This window comes from Camellia sinensis, chromosome 14 (genome assembly GCF_055761805.1).
Source record: "Camellia sinensis isolate YWXY chromosome 14, ASM5576180v1, whole genome shotgun sequence".
Lineage (NCBI taxonomy): Eukaryota > Viridiplantae > Streptophyta > Magnoliopsida > Ericales > Theaceae > Camellia > Camellia sinensis.
This window is the reverse complement of record NC_138974.1, coordinates 80,619,161-80,636,615: the sequence shown is the minus strand read 5'-3', so window position 1 is coordinate 80,636,615 and position 17,455 is coordinate 80,619,161. Positions and strand designations below refer to the sequence as shown.

Here is a 17,455-nt window from a genome sequence, read left to right as displayed (position 1 = left end):
AACCCTTCGAGCCACATACCTTGGCTGACTCTTCATGAATGATTGGCTCTTAAAAAATATGTGTGTTAATCGTATGAGCCACATTATTTTCATATCTTAATTTTCCATTGGCCATTATGCCTTCTGACTTTTGCTTTCAATATAAAATTTCTTCATTAATTAGAAAAATTTGGCCTTTAAGTCGATGAGTTTTTTTATCACAGTAATTTAAATCTCTTTGCGTCAAATAATACAGAGATAATGAAATTATTTGAAATCTTTACCTATAAAGAGAATTAATTTCTTCTTTTAGGATTAAAATTTTACTCCTGTACCAATAAATTTCATCCTCACAATGCCAAATCATTCTTTTCACATCATTTGGCATGCCATTATGTTGACAATAAAGTGGTAAAACCACCACCATAACACTGACAATTTTCAGAATATAAGGCATTCCACTGATAATCTATCTCCATAGGAACACTGCCGCTCCATTGGCGGTTTGTATCCATGGGTGCATAAGATGTAAGCATACCTGTTAAAGGCATGATTCCATAAGGATAAGTTTGCTTCTTCATCATCATCATTCCAAGTTAGAATGGTCCTACCGGGCGTGCCAATTTATGTTAGCAAAAAAAATTTAGTTTAAGCCTGATTGACAATGATTGATCTACAGGCTTAAACAAATTTTAATAAACACAAAACGATCAGGTTTTGTAGTTGAGTTCTATGCCTTAAACAGATTAAGGACTTCCCTAAAGCTAATTAAGTAAAGAAGGATTTGAACATAAAATAATATATATTTATTCAATTAAATTGTCACTTGCTATCAATTACAATAGATCAAACAAGAACAAAAAAATGAAAAAATACAGCAATCAACAGAAAGAAGAGAAGTGAGGGTTGGAAAAGCTATTATTAATCTACTCCTAACAAATGCTAAGTTAAACTACTCCTAAATAAATATCATGTTTTGTGAATGGTGGTTGAGATGATTCCTTTCTCTTTGTATCTCTCTTGGCCTATTTATAGACTCAGCCACATGAGAGAAAGAGATAACTTAAGCCCACGATTTCCTCAACAACCCATGATTTCTTTAACATTATCCATATCACATGTTTGATAGTAACCATTTTGCAAATTTGGTATTTGATTTGATCTTGACTCTTTGATCTCAGCAACTAACTTCAAATTGTTGCAATTGGTAACTTTCTAACCTGTCATTTAACATGTCATCTTGTCACGTTCTTAACATATCTGTTATGCCATGTTAGCATGCATGTCGACAGAAATAATAATAATAAAAACAAATGTGGTCAATGTTATTATTTGAAAATAGTTTATGATTTCAATCACAGACCATAATCGAACTTGGCCATAATTAATAGGCCACAATCGACAGAAAAATAAAATGTGATGCAAATAATTTTTAAATAATAATTTTAGGGGCAAAATAAAATTTCCTCTTGAATCAAACATTTTACTCAAATTTAAAAACAAATTAGATGTAAAAATTGATGAAGGATTCTTAGAGTATCTCCAACGTTTCATCAAATTTGAATAAAAATTTGATAAAATGTTTGATTTGATATGATACACTCCAATGGTTTCATCAAATCTGGCAAATCATCCGGCTAGTCGTCTGGCCTAAAGTAAGTTTTCATCAAATCTTTTTACAAAATTCTTAATTCATTCTAAAATCCGATTGACAAGCAAGTTGTTCAGTCGATCGTCCACCAACAGTTACCTGTAAAATTTGATAAAAGGATAAAGACTTCCTCAATTTGATGAAAAGGTTGGAGCTCAATTTGGAGGCATTTTTTTATTAAATTTAAATTTAATAAAACAACTGCTATCTACAAAATTTGATGAAAAGATACACACACAAAAATCTCTTACTTTGATGAAAAGGTTTGGTTCTGTTTTCATTTGCTATGAATTTGATGAAAGAATTGAGGCCCAGCATCAAAGCGTTTTTTATCAAATGGGTTCTTACAGCGTCCAAGATCCATGAGCTGCAGCCCGACCCGCCTGGCATGGAATTACGCCCGCTCCGAAGTCCGAGTTGGCCCTCGCGCTCTCTCTCTCTCTCTCTCTCACTCTCTCCGAGACACACAAAACCATCCATTAGGGTTTCGCTACGGTTTTGATCCCTTGAATATTCGTTTTGAGTTGTGTTCTTAAACCGTTACGTTTGAAAGTTCCTTTCTTTGATCATACTTGAAGTACTTGGATATAGAATTTATGGATATGGTAGCAATTCAATCATCAAATTTGGGATTCTCGAATGCTCATGGTTCTTTGATTGGATTTCATTCAACAAAGCAATGGAGTCAGAATTTTATGGTCGAAGTTAATTCAATAAAAATCGTGGCTCTGCAACACTCCAATAGGAGGGACAAAGATGTTTTCAGATTCAAATGCATTAGTTCAGATTCTGCAGCGAAGACAATCACGGTGTTGCCGGACTCTACACCGAAAACTGACAATGGAAGTGCAGGCGGCGGCGGCGGTTTCGGCGGCGATGGGAGGTTTCCGTCCGGCGGAGGCGGCGGTGATGGTGAAGAGAATGATGAGGATGAGGAAGAGTTTGGACAGGTAATGAAGTATGAGGAAGTGATGAGAGAGATTGAATTGCGAGGGGCTAGTCTTCCTTCTGATATGTTAGAGGCTGCAAAGACTATGGGACTTCGCAGACTGGTTCTTACTCGATACTTGGATTTGCAGGTGAATGAGAATTTATTTTTGATATGATTCGTAGCCCGAATAGCTCGAATGTCTCAAAACGATATCATTTGGGGGTCAACGTCGTTTTGATACATTCGAGTCATTTAGACTACACAAATTCGAGTTACGAATTACAAAGCATTTTGATAGCAAAAATTTTGTGATTTCTCTGTATATTATTTCGTGGTAGATAATGATTGATATGCCCTTTTTGGCATATAAATTTTGTATGAATTTTTTTGTTTGTATGAAATCTCTGTTAACACATAAAAATTATACCAAAAAATAAACTTTACAGCGCAATTTTTTTGTAAACAAACTTGTCTTGGGTGTTTTATTTTAAAATGAAATGTTTAAAGTGATCCACATCCTTCTATATGAATTATCTGATTGTATATCATTACTTGACATGGAAAACTCTATTCATACATAAAAATTATACAAAAATACTCTAGAAGTGCTATTTTTGTAAATAAACTCATCTTCATGGGTGTTTTATTTTAAAATAAAAGGACTAGAGTGAGCTTTGTCATTCTATATGAATTTTCTGGTTGTATATCATTACTCTTTTGGTATTTGACCTTTCAGGGATCAGTTTGGCCATTAAGCTTTTTGGTGAGGTATTGTGGAATGCTTCGGAACCGAATGCTTGCTGATCCGAATTTTCTTTTTAAAGTTGGAACAGAGGTTTGTTGGTTGCTATCTTTGTTGCATTAGTATGTCACTTAACGGTTGTACTTGCACGCAATGTAATATTGTGTGTCAATTGACCAATATTGTTGAATGTTCGTATGGTGCGTGGAGCGTAAGCCAATAATTACAACCTTGTCAATTTATTTCCTTTTCATTTTTTGAAGTAACAACCATATTAACTTGAGATGACCAACAGGTGATCAAATATTGATATTGAAAGTTATGTTTAAATGTTGTAAATGTTTATACATTGAGTCCTTAGAATGTATTGTGGTGGTGTTCATCTAATAGTATATGTTATGAATTTGATGAGACACAGGTAGCCATTGATTCTGGTTGTACAACCTTTGCTGAATTTCAAAAAAGAGGAAAGGATTTTTGGGCAGAATTTGAATTGTACACTGCAGATCTTTTGGTTGGCATGGTCGTTGACATTGCTTTGGTTTCCATGTTAGCACCGTACACTCGTATTGGGAAGCCATCTACATCTAGTGGTTTCTTTGGACGATTCAATCGTGCTTGTGGAGCTCTTCCAAGCAGGTTATTGATGCATAATAGAACTTTGAAACTCTTTTTTCTCATTGGATGTACTTGCACATTTGTCATTATCATTGCACTCTCCATTTATAATTAAATTTTGCTCCCTTTTTGGCACTTCTAACACTTAATTTGGGAACTTGGCTTGAGCTGGTTTAATGATTTAAGGCCTAGAATTTGGGAATTCAATGACCTAGGTCAACGATTTTTGTTGTGCCTACTTAGCCTAAAGAGGCACAGTGGAGTTTGAGAGAATGTAAAAATATCATTAGATGGGAGATGATTTAAAACTGATGCTTGGTAACTTATGGATGAGGGGCTACCCAATTATATTTGCATTACATCCAAATCTATTCAAGTACCTCTGTCTTTATTTTCTAAAGGTTTTATGTGTTATATAGTGCCGTTTGTCATTTCATGTCTGCATCTTGCAAAAAAGTGAAAAATGGAGGAAAGGCATTACATTTCTCAGAGTCTACAGATGTAAGAAAAATGGACCATATTTATATTGTACAATCCGAAACTAAAGGTTTCAAGTGTAGGGACATAATTGGACCACAAGACTTAGTTTGGTTTAAGGATTTGCTTGATTTAAATTTTTAAACTTACTGCTTGGAATTAAAGGGCCTTGTTTCTAAATGAAGCTTTGATTGCCATATGCTTCTAATTAAAGGCCTTTCTTGCATACGCAGTGTTTTTGAAGCTGAAAGGCCAGGATGTAAATTCTCAATGAAACAGCGGATTGCTACCTATTTTTACAAGGTACCATAAGTTACTGGGCTTATTGAGTGAGTGGTATGCTACCTTGTGGCCTTTTGGACTACAGATCTCAAAAAGAAAACTTTCTTTCCTGCCACTCTATCTTGAAAATCCCACTTACTTGCTTCAGACCTTTTTCTGGTTAAATATTCTTGCTTCGTCATTTAATATCGCAATAGGGGAGAAGAAAAAAAAAAATAGAAATAAATGTATGTTTGCTTCATCTCTTGTTTTCATTGTTGATTTATCTAATTCAAGTGTTTTCTAGATTGGGTTTTAGTTATGGTTACAGTGTGCCTGAAGTTGGGTTTAGTAGTTTTTTCTGCCATCTAGTTTTTACCATTAACTGTGATTGATTTATTCATTTGGGATTCAGGGCATATTGTATGGCTCAGTTGGATTCGGGTGTGGTCTTATTGGCCAAGGCATTGCAAATTTGATCATGACTGCTAAACGGTACAGTTCTATCTAGATGCATCTTGTATTAGATGTCTTTCTAGAATATATTCAGTGTAGTGACTAAATGATGTATATGGGACATGATCTCTATTCTATATTTTATTTGTTAAGACTAGTGTATAACCCACAGGAAAAGATCATTTGCCTAGAAGCATGGAAGAAATGGAAAACAGCATCTCAAGCTTTGAATTTCCTTTGTATGAAATTCCATCCTACAAATCAACATGTCAACTCTAGAGTTCCAGAAACATTTTGCATCCTTTCTGCAAACTGATAGCTTAAAATATTATGGCGTGGCCTATTATAGGATGTAGGAAGGCTTTTAAGCTTACTATATCATGTAATTTGATCAAGTTGGGGGGTAGTTCAGTTGAAAATAATGTTGGCTGAATAAAAACATGCTAAATGTATTCAACCTAGATGTAAAGGTTTCTGCTGCCGTATAATTTGATTCAAATCCCATCCTTCCATTCTAAACTTTGTGATCATGATTTGACTCTCTAACCACGATGCTTTTTCTTCTCTCTCTCTGTCTCTCAGAAAATCTATGTCAATAATCCTTTGACTGACTTTGTTTTTTTTTTGATAGTTTGCAATATTGACTCTTTTTTTTTTTTTTTTGTTGCAATCAGTCTAATTGTTGAATGATTAAAGCAAAGTGACGCTAACAAGTAGTCTACAGTTAAAAGACAGCCATGATGGTCAATATGCTTCCTGCCTGATTGTCCAATTTTTCAAGGAAAGTTTCTCATGAGAATCATGAATGAGGGGATGGTTCATCAAAAAGTTTATCTAAACCTTCTGAAAAACCTCATACTGGGACATTTATATAAGTAATTGTGTCCTTAACTAATATTTTTTTTTTCCCTTTCTTTCCTTATGTCTTTTTTTTTCTTTTTTCTTTTTTCTTTATTTAACGTTATTTCTTTTGGCCTTACTGGTGTTTCAGCTTATAGATCCTTAATTGTGCAAGCTTTTTACAATTTTGTGGCTTTATCTTGAGGAAGATAATTACACTTTGTTTTTTGTACTTTGATATGGCCAGAAGCATAAACAAATCTGACGAGGACATTCCTGTGCCACCTCTATTTCAAAGTGCTGCTCTTTGGGGTATGTCTAACTGTTTATTCTGGATCATGTTTTTGGCCGCTATTCTTGTCTTAATATGAACTTTATGGTTACTTGACTAGTATTTAGCTTAGGCTATTGGCAGACGAAGCTTGAATTTTTATCCTCATCCACTATATCCACTTCAATTAAATGTTCTGAAAAAAAAAAGGAAAGGCTTTCTTTTTTCGCAATTTGAGGTTTCTGCTGCTTTTGCCTGAAATCAAAAGGAGGTTGATCTGTTTGGGTTATAATTAGGTTTTCAAGTGCAGTGTACTTTGTTATTATACAAAAATTTTGAGACTTCATTGGTTGACTAGGAAAATAGTTTTCACATTTCAAACCCTGTAGTCCTGTCAAGGTTTCACGGGCTGCTTCCACAATCTCTCTCATCAGTAAGCAATTGTGGTTAGATTTTTTATCAGGCTAGTCACTTACTAGATTCGACATATAATGAAGTTGGACATCATTTGTTTCAGATTGATTCTGATTTTGTTTAGAGAAGAATTTGTTCTGCTGTTTGGTCTTCTATTATTGTGTATGTGTATTGCGTAATTGTTTTATGGCCGCCTTTATAACCTTATATCTCTACTTTTGTGTTGGGGTATGTTCATATCTTCTACAACTAGTTACTCCTTACTCATGTTCATGTTATTTTAGCCTTGATACTAAAATATCCTTTAGTTAGAGATGTGAGGTGGGGTTGTTTTGGTAAAGCCTTGTCTGCCACTCACGTATTTATTTTGCATGTTGGTTTTACTTTGTTATCAGGTGTTTTTCTTGCGGTGTCTTCCAACACTCGCTATCAAATCCTAAATGGGCTGGAGCATCTGGTTGAAGCATCTCCTTTGGCGAAGCGGGTCCCACCTGTTGCAATGGCTTTTACTGTGGGAGTGCGATTTGCCAATAATATCTATGGTGGAATGCAATTTGTGGATTGGGCGAAATGGAGTGGCGTGCAATAGCAACATCTCAACTCCACTAAGAGTTTTGGATCTTCAACTCTTATGAGCTTCCTCAGTCTCATACTTTTAGTAGGCTAGATATACAAACTATATTTCAAATTCTCAAGAACACGATTAGATTTTAATTTGTAGATTGGGCGAAATGGAGTGGCGTGCAAAAGCAACATCTCAACTCCACTAAGAGTTTTGGATCTTCAACTCTTATGAGCTTCCTCAGTCTCATACTTTTAGTAGGCTAGATATACAAACTATATTTCAGATTCTCAAGAACACGATTAGATTTTAGATTGGTTATGGTGGTTATGCCTTTTTACATAGGTTGTGTATGGAAACAACCTCTATGCACACGGAAGAAGGCTGTGCACCTGACAGACCAGAGCAGTGGAGGGAACTTGGTGCTCTGAGCTGTTGAGAAGTCGCCTCTGTTGCTAGCCTTCATGTATGACACAGGTGCAAAAGTGAAGATGTGAGGTCCGGGTGAGTCCTTAATAAAGCATGCATTTATTGTTTAGGGGATTGTTGTATATTAATGGAATTTGTTGTTTTTGAGATAAAATTTTTAATTATTTTGCTTTATTCTTCTATGGGAGGAGTGGACAAATGTTGGGCCGAGCTGGATTCAGGTGAGCTAACACTACATATAAGGGATTTTGTGTCTGTCCAAGTCCTAACCCGGCCCTAACATTGGACATTTATATTTGCCCAAACCCAGTCTAAAAAATAATTTTACATCCCAAGTCTACCAATCGGCCTATATGTTAAAAAAAAAATAAAACATTTCATAATTAAATTCAATTACACATTATATTTTTGAGATAAATATATTGATATTATGATGAATATATAGATTTTGTGTGTAAATCGAATAATTTTTTAAGTAAATTCAATCACACATTATTGCAAATGTAAGTTTTAATAAAATTAATAAAGGTAAAGTTTAAATCTCAACAAGAAATATATATTTTAATGTGTTATAAATAAATAAATAAATAATTTAATAACGGGTTGCGTCGGGTTGAATTGGGTTGAAAGTATAAATTTTAAATTTAACTCATTAATAGTTCAGATTGGAAATACAGTAATGATTTAGATCACTAATTTTGGTGCTCTAATGGAGCACTAATGACATGACAATAAACAAAAAAAAAAACAAACAAACAAATCAAGATCAAAACATTACATCACTATGGGTGGAGTTCACTGCCAACTCATTAGCACTACCTTTAGAACTCAAAAATTAGAGCTCTAAAGTATTTTTTTTAAAAATATTGATGCAATTCGATCCAATGAATTAAAATAATTTTTTAAAAATTTTAAAAGAATAAGATTGAATCGGTCGACCGGTGGGCAATAGACCGAAGTCTGCCCCAATATGGGAGTATCCATTAATGGAAATAAGCATCTCTCTTAAGCAACATATGACAGAGCAGTGGATGTTGGTTGGTTGGGCTCGCTAGCAGGTCGTCGTGCGTGTCCACGGGTCAACGTAAAAAATGAGGATTTATTTGGGAAGTAAGTTGATTTTTTGTTTTTTTTATATTTTTTTTTAATTTTTTAACTTTTTTTTAGTCTGGGCTAAAACTTCGCTTGGGAAGGTTTTTTTTAGTTTTTTTGACTTTTTTATAAGAGAAAAAATATAATGATTATGAGTTGGATGTAATGTTTTATCTTATTGAATTAAAAAGTCTATTTTATTTTTTTATGACTATTTTAGCCAAAAAAAAAATCAAACCCTCCTTCTCAAATGAGCTCTAAAATGTTTTAGAATTTTTTAAGAAATCTTATGCTTCTAGAATAATGAAAAGGAGAGTAACTTGGGGCAATTTGGAAATTTCATAAAAATAAATAAATGTTTTGGCTTTTTAATCTTTTTACATAAAAAAATCACAAAAAAAATAATTTTTTTACACAAAAATGTTCTTAAAAAGCCAAAAAAGTAAAAAAAAAATCAACTTTTTACGAACTTTTCAAAACATAAAATAATAATGTGTATATTTTAAGAGTAAATTGATGATAAATTTTATTTAAGGAGGCTGTTAGGTATTACGTCTAATGGTTATTTTTTTGTTGGTGAGAGATTCATTTTTTGTGAAATAGTTTGGTGAAAAGTCCTTTTATTTGTTTTAAATGATATTCTGTTTTTAATTTTGGCCCGGTTTGGTAGAACTGTGAGAAAGTGATTATAGATTATAACTTTACAGATTATAGCTTATGGCTGTGAACATAAACTGTTAACCTGTTTGGTACAGCCGTGAAATTATGGATTTAAGAAGAAGAGTAATGTTTGGTTGATAAGTTGTAAAATAGTTTTTACCTGTGTAATTGTCTTTTTTACCCTCATATGATATAAAAATGATAATTTTGTCATTTTTTTTCAGTTTTAATTTTAAAAAATTATTTCATTAATAAAAGTTAATATAATTAGTATTAATTAGTATCAATTAATATAAAAATTGATACATTTGATAAAAATGTAATGGAAGTAGAATAATGCTATATGTACTAATTAATGTACTAACTAATGTACCAATTGATGATGTGACATAATTTAAGAGTTTTTTTGGTATTTGTAATGTGATTAATGAGCAGAGTCAATAATAATATTATAACTAGTGTTAGTATACTAATTAGTACACTAATTAGTGCATGCAGCACCACCGATAAAAGTGTTATTGTAACAATTTTTTTCTATTATAAATTATTATCAATTAATTGCTTAATTAGTCTCAATTAATATTAAAACTATTAATTAGTATCAATTAATGACTTAATTAGTCTCAATTAATACTAAAATTATTAATTAGTATCAATTAATATTAATAATTAATTTTTATTAGTATCAATTAATATTAATAATCAGCAATTGTTATTAATTAGTATCAATTAAGAATTAATTCATTACAAAAATATACAATATTAATTTGTTAATAATTAATATCAATTAATATTGATACCAATATAAAAATTATTGATTCTTCATTTTCTTTTCTTCTTTTCATTATTTTGTTAATTTTGATTAATTTATTAATTCATTACATATTATTTTATTAATTTATTAACCGCTGCCGGTGGCTAGGGTTTTAACACCGGTGAACAACGCAGATTGCGATTGCGATCGCGACGGCGATAAACAACGCAAATCGAGAGAGAGAGAGAGAGGGATTGCGGTGTTTAGGGTTTTAGATCGCAATCACGATCGCAAAGAGAAAGATAGAGAGCGCACATGTCGATCCTAACGGTGGCAAACAACACCGAAGAACAACGCAGCCGGAGAGAGAAAGAGAGAGAGAGATATGGCAATGATTAGGTTTCAGATTGCGATCACCATCGCGATGGCGGTGGTGACGAGAGGTGACGACGAAGCAGATCGTGAGAGAGACAGAGATCTCTAGCGGTTCATGAGAGAGAGCTCTTGTTTGTTCGTCGAAAATCGCCTCAAGGCCGGAAATCGCTTCTCTCTCTCTCTCTAGTGAGCAAATGAACAGTGTTTTGAGAAAATGAGTTTATATACTTAGGTTTTTGGTAATAGTCGAAATTAACGAGGGCTATTTAAGTAATTTTGCCCCTCAATTTTTAGCTTTCCATTTAAGCAGAAATGGAAAAGTAGTTCCTCACACACTCAAAGAAAAAGTTGGAAATTAATTTATAAAAAGCTATAATCTATACCATTAAGCTACACCAAACACACAAAAATAACTTATTTTAAGCCATAAGTTGACTTAAGTTGAAAATAAGTTGTGCTAAACAAGTACTTTATCTCTTAATTTATTTGTTGAATTTTTTTTATCTATTGACTTTTATTAAATATCTGTTCAAATTTTTTCCTATCTGTTCAAAAAAGTTTCCTATCTGTTTAAAATTTTTGCTTATCTATTCAAATTTATATCTATTTGTTGAATTTCTCTCCTTATCTGTTCAATTTTTTCCAATTATGTGTTCAAATATCTATTCAAATTTTATTATCTGTTCATTTTTTTTTTCTATCGATTGAAATACCAAGCCTTTATTTGTTAAATTTTTTTTCTCTCTCTATCTCCCTATCTATTGCAATATGTTTCATCATCATCATCAACAACATATCTGTTCATTTTTTTTATCTGTTGAAATACAAAGCCCCTATTTGTTTAAATCTTTATTTTCTTTCTCAATTTCCCTATCTGTTGCAATATCTGTCCATTACAAATTTGTTTCTTCATCAACGTTATACGGAGACATTTCATCATCATCTTTCTTGTCTTGAATCTTTGCCTTGATATTGTCAATTGTATCTAAGCTCTTGTCACGACCCAAACTCGTCCCTATGGGTTTAGCACCGTAACCGGCCAGTAATCCGTGATTACCAAAGGCCTGCTTATCAGTAAAGACAGTAATACAGAGTACAGGGGCTGGCGGAAGCCAAAACAGTAATAAAAGATGTCCAATGAGCTGTGACAGTCTGTATGCAAAAAGACTTTTTAGACATACTCACAGTCAGAAGCAAAACAGTATGTACATACATATACAATCATCCAGGACAGGGACCTAATCCCTATTAGAATAGTACAGTACAAATTTAAACAGTGTTACAAAACAGATACATAAGGGTGAACTAAAACACCCCAAAAAGTCCTAGCTTGAAGGACTTGGAACCTCGCTGTGAGGCACATTGGTTGGCTTAACAAAAAGGGAGCTTAACCCAACGCTCCTAGTTCCATTCTGGTGCCTGGACACCTACATATATATATATATATATATATATATAAACAGTAAGCTAAAGCCCAGTGAATAATATATACGTAAAGAGGTTAAGAATGAATGTCTTTTCAGTATTTAAAACAGTCATTTGAACAGTATATCAGTTATTCGATCATAGCAGTCATAAATGATACATCCAATAGCAAACAGTACAGTAGGTCTTATCAGACCGAACAGTCAATTGATGGCCATCATATCAGTAAACGGTAGTGGTTCCAAACATGGGAACTGACAGAGATCTCTGTAACAGTAGTAGTAATAGTTCAGTAACAGTATATTGCTATGGATGCCACGAATACAGTTCGCAAATAGGACAAACATTCATTCAATAAACAGTGTCATTTCATTAAGCAGTACAGTCATTTGTTCAGAAAATAATCTCAATTGAACATATCTTTACAACATTGTTACTCACAGAGTTCTGGGCTATAGGTAAGCTAGTGCGCGTTCTCAGATGCCAACCCTACACAGTTACAAGATGAACACACACTAAGTCACATGCTTAGGAATCGAAGACTTAGTCCCTACTTAGGCTCGGTGTGGTTCTACATCAATAACCTCATTAAGATACCTTAAACTAGGCTTAAGAATGCCTATGATGGAATGAGGATGCAAAGATGCACTTTTAAACACTTTTCAAAATTTTGCTGAAACAGGGGTCCTGCTCGAGCGTGGATTTCTCTGCTCGAGCAGACATGCAAACAAAAGGGCTCCGCTTGAGCGTGGATTCCCCACTCGAGAGGACCGTAAAAGTATTGGATGCACGAAATTCACGCTCGATGGGCGCTCGATACCCGCTCGAGCGTGAGACACAAGTTCTCGCTCGAGTGTGCATTCCCTCACTCGAGCGGACTGTAAACACATGCAAAGTACTGGATACATGCATTTCCCGCTCAAGCGTCACTTTTCCCCCTCAAGCGGACTGCATGAACACAGGTTGTACGCTCGAGCGTGGAGTTCCTTGCTCGAGCGTGAGTCCAAATTCTGGAAATTTCAGATTGAACCTTCAAGCTCAAAATCAACTTTAAATGTACCAAAATCGATCCTTTTGGGCTAATTTTCTAGAAAATACTTGTAAACTCATAGTATAATATGTTTTGAAGATCAATTTGAGGAATCCAAGCCCAAAGGTAGTTCAATTAAATAGCATTTTCAAATAAACCTCAAGAACAAGACTCAAATGTAACATGCATGAGCTTATATGAATTTAAAGCTTCAAACACAAGATCAAATGAGCCAATCCTTCCAAAAACATGGTGAATTCATGGATTATAACAATAATATGGACATGCATGCAATAATTTCCATGAAAACAACTCTAAATTTCAAGATACGCACATGCATGCATGATTCAAGCTTCAATTCAACAATTTAAGCCATATCTTGGCTCTAGACTTCAAAATTAGCATGGACCATGCAAGTCACAACTTAAATTCATAAACTAAATGATGAATATCCTACCTTAGGTCTTCAATTTCAAATATGGAAGCTCAAACATGCAATCTCTCTTCGAGTCTTCTAATTTCAAGCAAGAATTCTAGATGAATTCAATGTCTCCAACTCTCAAGGTCTCTCTCACGTTGGTCTCTTAGCGAAAGTGAAGAATGAAGTAAGACTAAGCTTCAAACAACATTTGGTGAAGTGGCCCACTAGGTGGCAAAAGAGTAAATAAGTCCAACTAATGTAATTTAGCTTATTTAATCCAATTTAATCATACCAAATCAATTTTCAATTAAATATACCATAAAATCACATTAATTCTAATTAACACAAAGCATTAATCAATTTCAGATTCGACCGCCGATAAGGCCTTCAATTTGTAGTTTAAAACATATAACATGAACAGATCATTTAACGGTCAACAGATAGAAATGCATTTAAACTAATACATTAAATTAATCAGTTCAGAATTTCAGTCAATCAGTCAGTTAACATGCTTAATCATAGATTAGCACTAATCAGTGGTGAGGGTTGTCATAGCTCTCAACCTCCAAAGTTATCGTCTTTCTGGTGAGAGTCTTCATGAAGATCTACATATCGTCGCGGAGACGAAGGATGAGGTGGAGCATACTCCTTTTGGATGTTGTAATCAACAATGGAGGGCGGCAGAGGCGAACTCAAACGTGAGTGAACCATCAACAAAACCGTGTGTAGAGGTCCGATCTGGTGATAATGGCAGTAGATTCGTCGATTTGCGAAGTTGATTTGAAATAAGAGGTACTGGCAGCAGCGGTGGTGGCAACAACAGTGGAGGAAGCGACAACTGCGGAGGAGGTAAAGTGATGAGAGAGAGAGTATGTGTGTGTGTGTGGTGGGTTTGATTTGGGAATATACTGATATAATAGTATAGATGTGAGCAAATGACTTGGTGTCTAATAGTGTGGTGGTTGTAAAATTTTTCAATCTTAAAATAAAAAAATAGATGTGAGCACGTGACTTGATGTTTAATAATGTGATGGTTGGCAAATTTTTTTATCTTAAAATAAAAAATTATTATTTAAAGGTGTGAGTAAGATTTGAACCAAAATCTTGGGTTTCATTAAGAATACTCTTATTTTTTAGAAAACATACATATTATGATATTAATTTCTTTATTATTTAGTATTATGTTTACTTATCTAAATTGCACACGCATTGCGTGTGCCACCCGCTAGTATATATATGTATATATGAAAGTAGTTTGATCATTTGGTAGAACCTTGTCTTTATAGACATAATGTTTTAGCGCTTAGACTAAAAAAAAAAAAAAAAAATTGGACTTTTGAACAGAGCGCCCATGTTTTAATTGGTGAACTTATTGTTCAATGAATTATGTGAGAATTAATGACGTTTTTCATTAAACATTATTTAAAAACGTCACTAATTGTTAATTTTTAAAAATAGTTTAAAATTTTTGTCGCTAATTATAAGTTTTAACGGAAAAAAATCGTCACAAAAAAAGTCATTAATTTTCAACTTTCAGTGACATTTTAAAAAATTTGTCATAGAAAAACATCACTAATTGTCAGTTTTAGCAACAATTTATAATTGTCAATTTTTAATGATATATAAAAAAAAATGGTCATAAAAAATTTATTTTTAGCGACAATTTTATTATGACTTATTTTTAATACGACTTATTTCTAATTATTAGAACCTATTAGTAGTTTACCCAAAAGAAAAAATGGAAGTTGTTTAATTATAATAGGAAAATGTAACTATTAATGGTTGGAGTTGGATTAAGAACAGAAACTTTAAAAAATAATAATCTATCCATACTATAAGCCTTTGCTTTTCTCTATGTCAAGAATGAGACTCAAAATCAAGAGCTTAGATTTGGTATAAAAAAAATGTTCTTACCACTTAGAGACTCAAAGTCAAGAGCTTAGATTTGGTTAGAAAAGATGTTGCCACTTGAGCCGCACATATACTTCCTCTATTAATAATAAAAGAAACTAAAGGGGAGGACCTAATAGGCATGTTATAGTTGAGCAACTAAAATCAATCTTGAAGTGAACTTTAAGCTAATTCATTGAGGTTAGGAATGGTTACAGGGCGGTTTTGGGGTTGGTTTGTTGTCTCCCACTCTATCATATCATAAGTAGAACAAATCGGGTTGGTGTCAAGGGCAGGGTGAAGACAGATTAATTTTGTAACTTGAAATATAAAAATAATAATTAGAGATATATTATGAATAATAATTTATAATTAATAAAAACTAAGATATGTAAGATGAAAAATAATTAAGTAAAATGAATGGTAAGTGTATTATTTTAGTGATTTAATCTTATTATATTAAAAATTTTAAAAGATATATATATTATTTACATATAAATGTATTTAAGGGACTAAAAAAGCTAAAAATTAGCTTTTTACCTATTTTAAGTCATATCACCTCTCACATTAAACAGTAAAAAAAAGTTAAAAAATTAACTTTTTACTATCTTTCCAAAACATTACTTAATAAATTCAATCGAAATGGGGTGGGTTAGAATAGGGCAGGGAAATAAACTTGTCCTTTTCCCCTTCTTCGTCAGTGCAGGGAAAAAACGGGAGATGTAGGGGCAAAGTTGGCCAAGAAAAATAGTCATATGTAATTGAGCAAAAATTAACATATAAATCAAAAAAATTACACGGATGTGTACCTATTATTTCTTCATCGTGATAATTACTTTGATTGAGGCTTTCAATTGTCCGCAAATCTAAACCTTAGGATGCAGATCAATTCATTTTGAACTTGGTTTATTGAGCAAGGACTAACAACCTCTTTTTATCAAGGAAATAATTGTCGTCAAAACTATTTTGGTTGCTTTTAGTGTATTTCATTTTCAAGTGGGGTGTTTCATGTATGAAATTTTTGTCACTAATTATGAGTTTTAGTAGAAAAAAATCGTCACAGAAAAAGTTATTAATTTTTAAATTTTAAGAATAATTTAAAAAAATCGTCACAGAAGAGTTCGGCTTGTCTCGTTTAGTAAATGAACAAAGTTCGAGCTATTAGGCTCTTTTGATAAACGAGCCAAACTCAAGTTTAAATAAGTTTGACTTGTTTGCTGCCCTAAGTATGGTGCAGCTGTTTGTATTTTGTTTTTAAAAATATATTTTGTTTATCAATTAAATTAAATTAAAAAATGATATAAAAAGACTAAGATTAAAATCAAGTAAGACAAAATACAAAACTATGGAAAAATTTTTTTACTATCTATTTATTTTTACTCAAAATCTGTTACAAATTTGCAATTGAATTTGGATTGGTTGATTAAACTTGGGGATTTGGTGATAGCCCCCTCACTATCTAATTTGTCTTTCAAAAGGACAAGAATTTTATAAGTACTTTCAAAACTCTCTAATATTTTAAAACTTGTTTCTTTTACTATATTACCCTCATATCTATCAGCTCTCCTATTAAGTCATCTTCACTATATATTTCAGAGTAAAATTTTACTCTGTATAAAAGTAAAATTTTACTCTGTATAAAAGTAAAATTTTACATTCTGAAACTAAAAGTATGAAAGTAAAATTTTACTCTGTATGAAAGTAAAATTTTACTCTGTATAAAAGTAAAATTGTACATTCTGAAACTAAAAGTAAAATTTTACTCTGTATGAAAGTAAAATTTTACTCTGTATAAAAGTAAAATTTTACATTCTGAAACTAAAAGTAAAATTTTACTCTGTATGAAAGTAAAATTTTACTCTAAATAAGAGTAAAATGTTACACTCTGAAACTAAAAGTAAAATTTTACTCTGTATAAAAATAAAATTTTACTTTGAAAAACTAGTAAAATGTTAGATTCTGCACAAAAGTAAAATTTTACTCTGTATAAAAGTAAAATTTTACTCTAGTTGTGTCAAATGAAAAAAACAGAGCAATAGAACCAGAGTAAAATTTTACTCTGGTTCTGTCAAATGAAATTAGATAAAAAACAACAAAAATAAATAAAAAACAAACAAACAAACAAAAACAAAATAAATTAATCAACAAATCAACATATCTAATTGAGAAGAAAAACT

At 32.5% G+C, this 17,455-nt stretch overlaps 1 protein-coding gene across 2 annotated transcripts; it reads left to right on the top strand.

Moving 5' to 3' along the window:
• Window positions 1–1,878: 1,878 nt before the first annotated feature.
• On the top strand, window positions 1,879–7,785 carry LOC114308686 (protein RETICULATA-RELATED 1, chloroplastic). 2 transcript variants are annotated; one of them, XM_082905942.1, is made up of 7 exons: window positions 1,879–2,709; window positions 3,298–3,396; window positions 3,722–3,942; window positions 4,632–4,701; window positions 5,075–5,154; window positions 6,203–6,267; window positions 7,036–7,785. In XM_082905942.1, the coding sequence occupies exons 1-7, from the start codon at window positions 2,227–2,229 to the stop codon at window positions 7,227–7,229; spliced, it is 1,212 nt and encodes a 403-aa protein (XP_082762068.1). In that variant the 5' UTR covers window positions 1,879–2,226; the 3' UTR covers window positions 7,230–7,785. The 2 variants fall into 2 exon arrangements, 1 of the variants encoding a protein (XP_082762068.1); XR_014350695.1 differs by having other exon boundaries at window positions 1,891–2,709; window positions 5,790–6,267.
• Window positions 7,786–17,455: the final 9,670 nt, after the last annotated feature.

Excerpts from the sequence above, each read along its gene's own strand:
- LOC114308686 (XM_082905942.1), top strand. The coding sequence starts at position 2,227 with ATGGATATGGTAGCAATTCAATCATCAAATTTGGGATTCTCGAATGCT. Across the intron at positions 4,702-5,074 it reads TTGCTACCTATTTTTACAAG|GGCATATTGTATGGCTCAGT; the intron begins GTACCATAAGTT and ends TTTGGGATTCAG. Across the intron at positions 5,155-6,202 it reads TTGATCATGACTGCTAAACG|AAGCATAAACAAATCTGACG; the intron begins GTACAGTTCTAT and ends TGATATGGCCAG.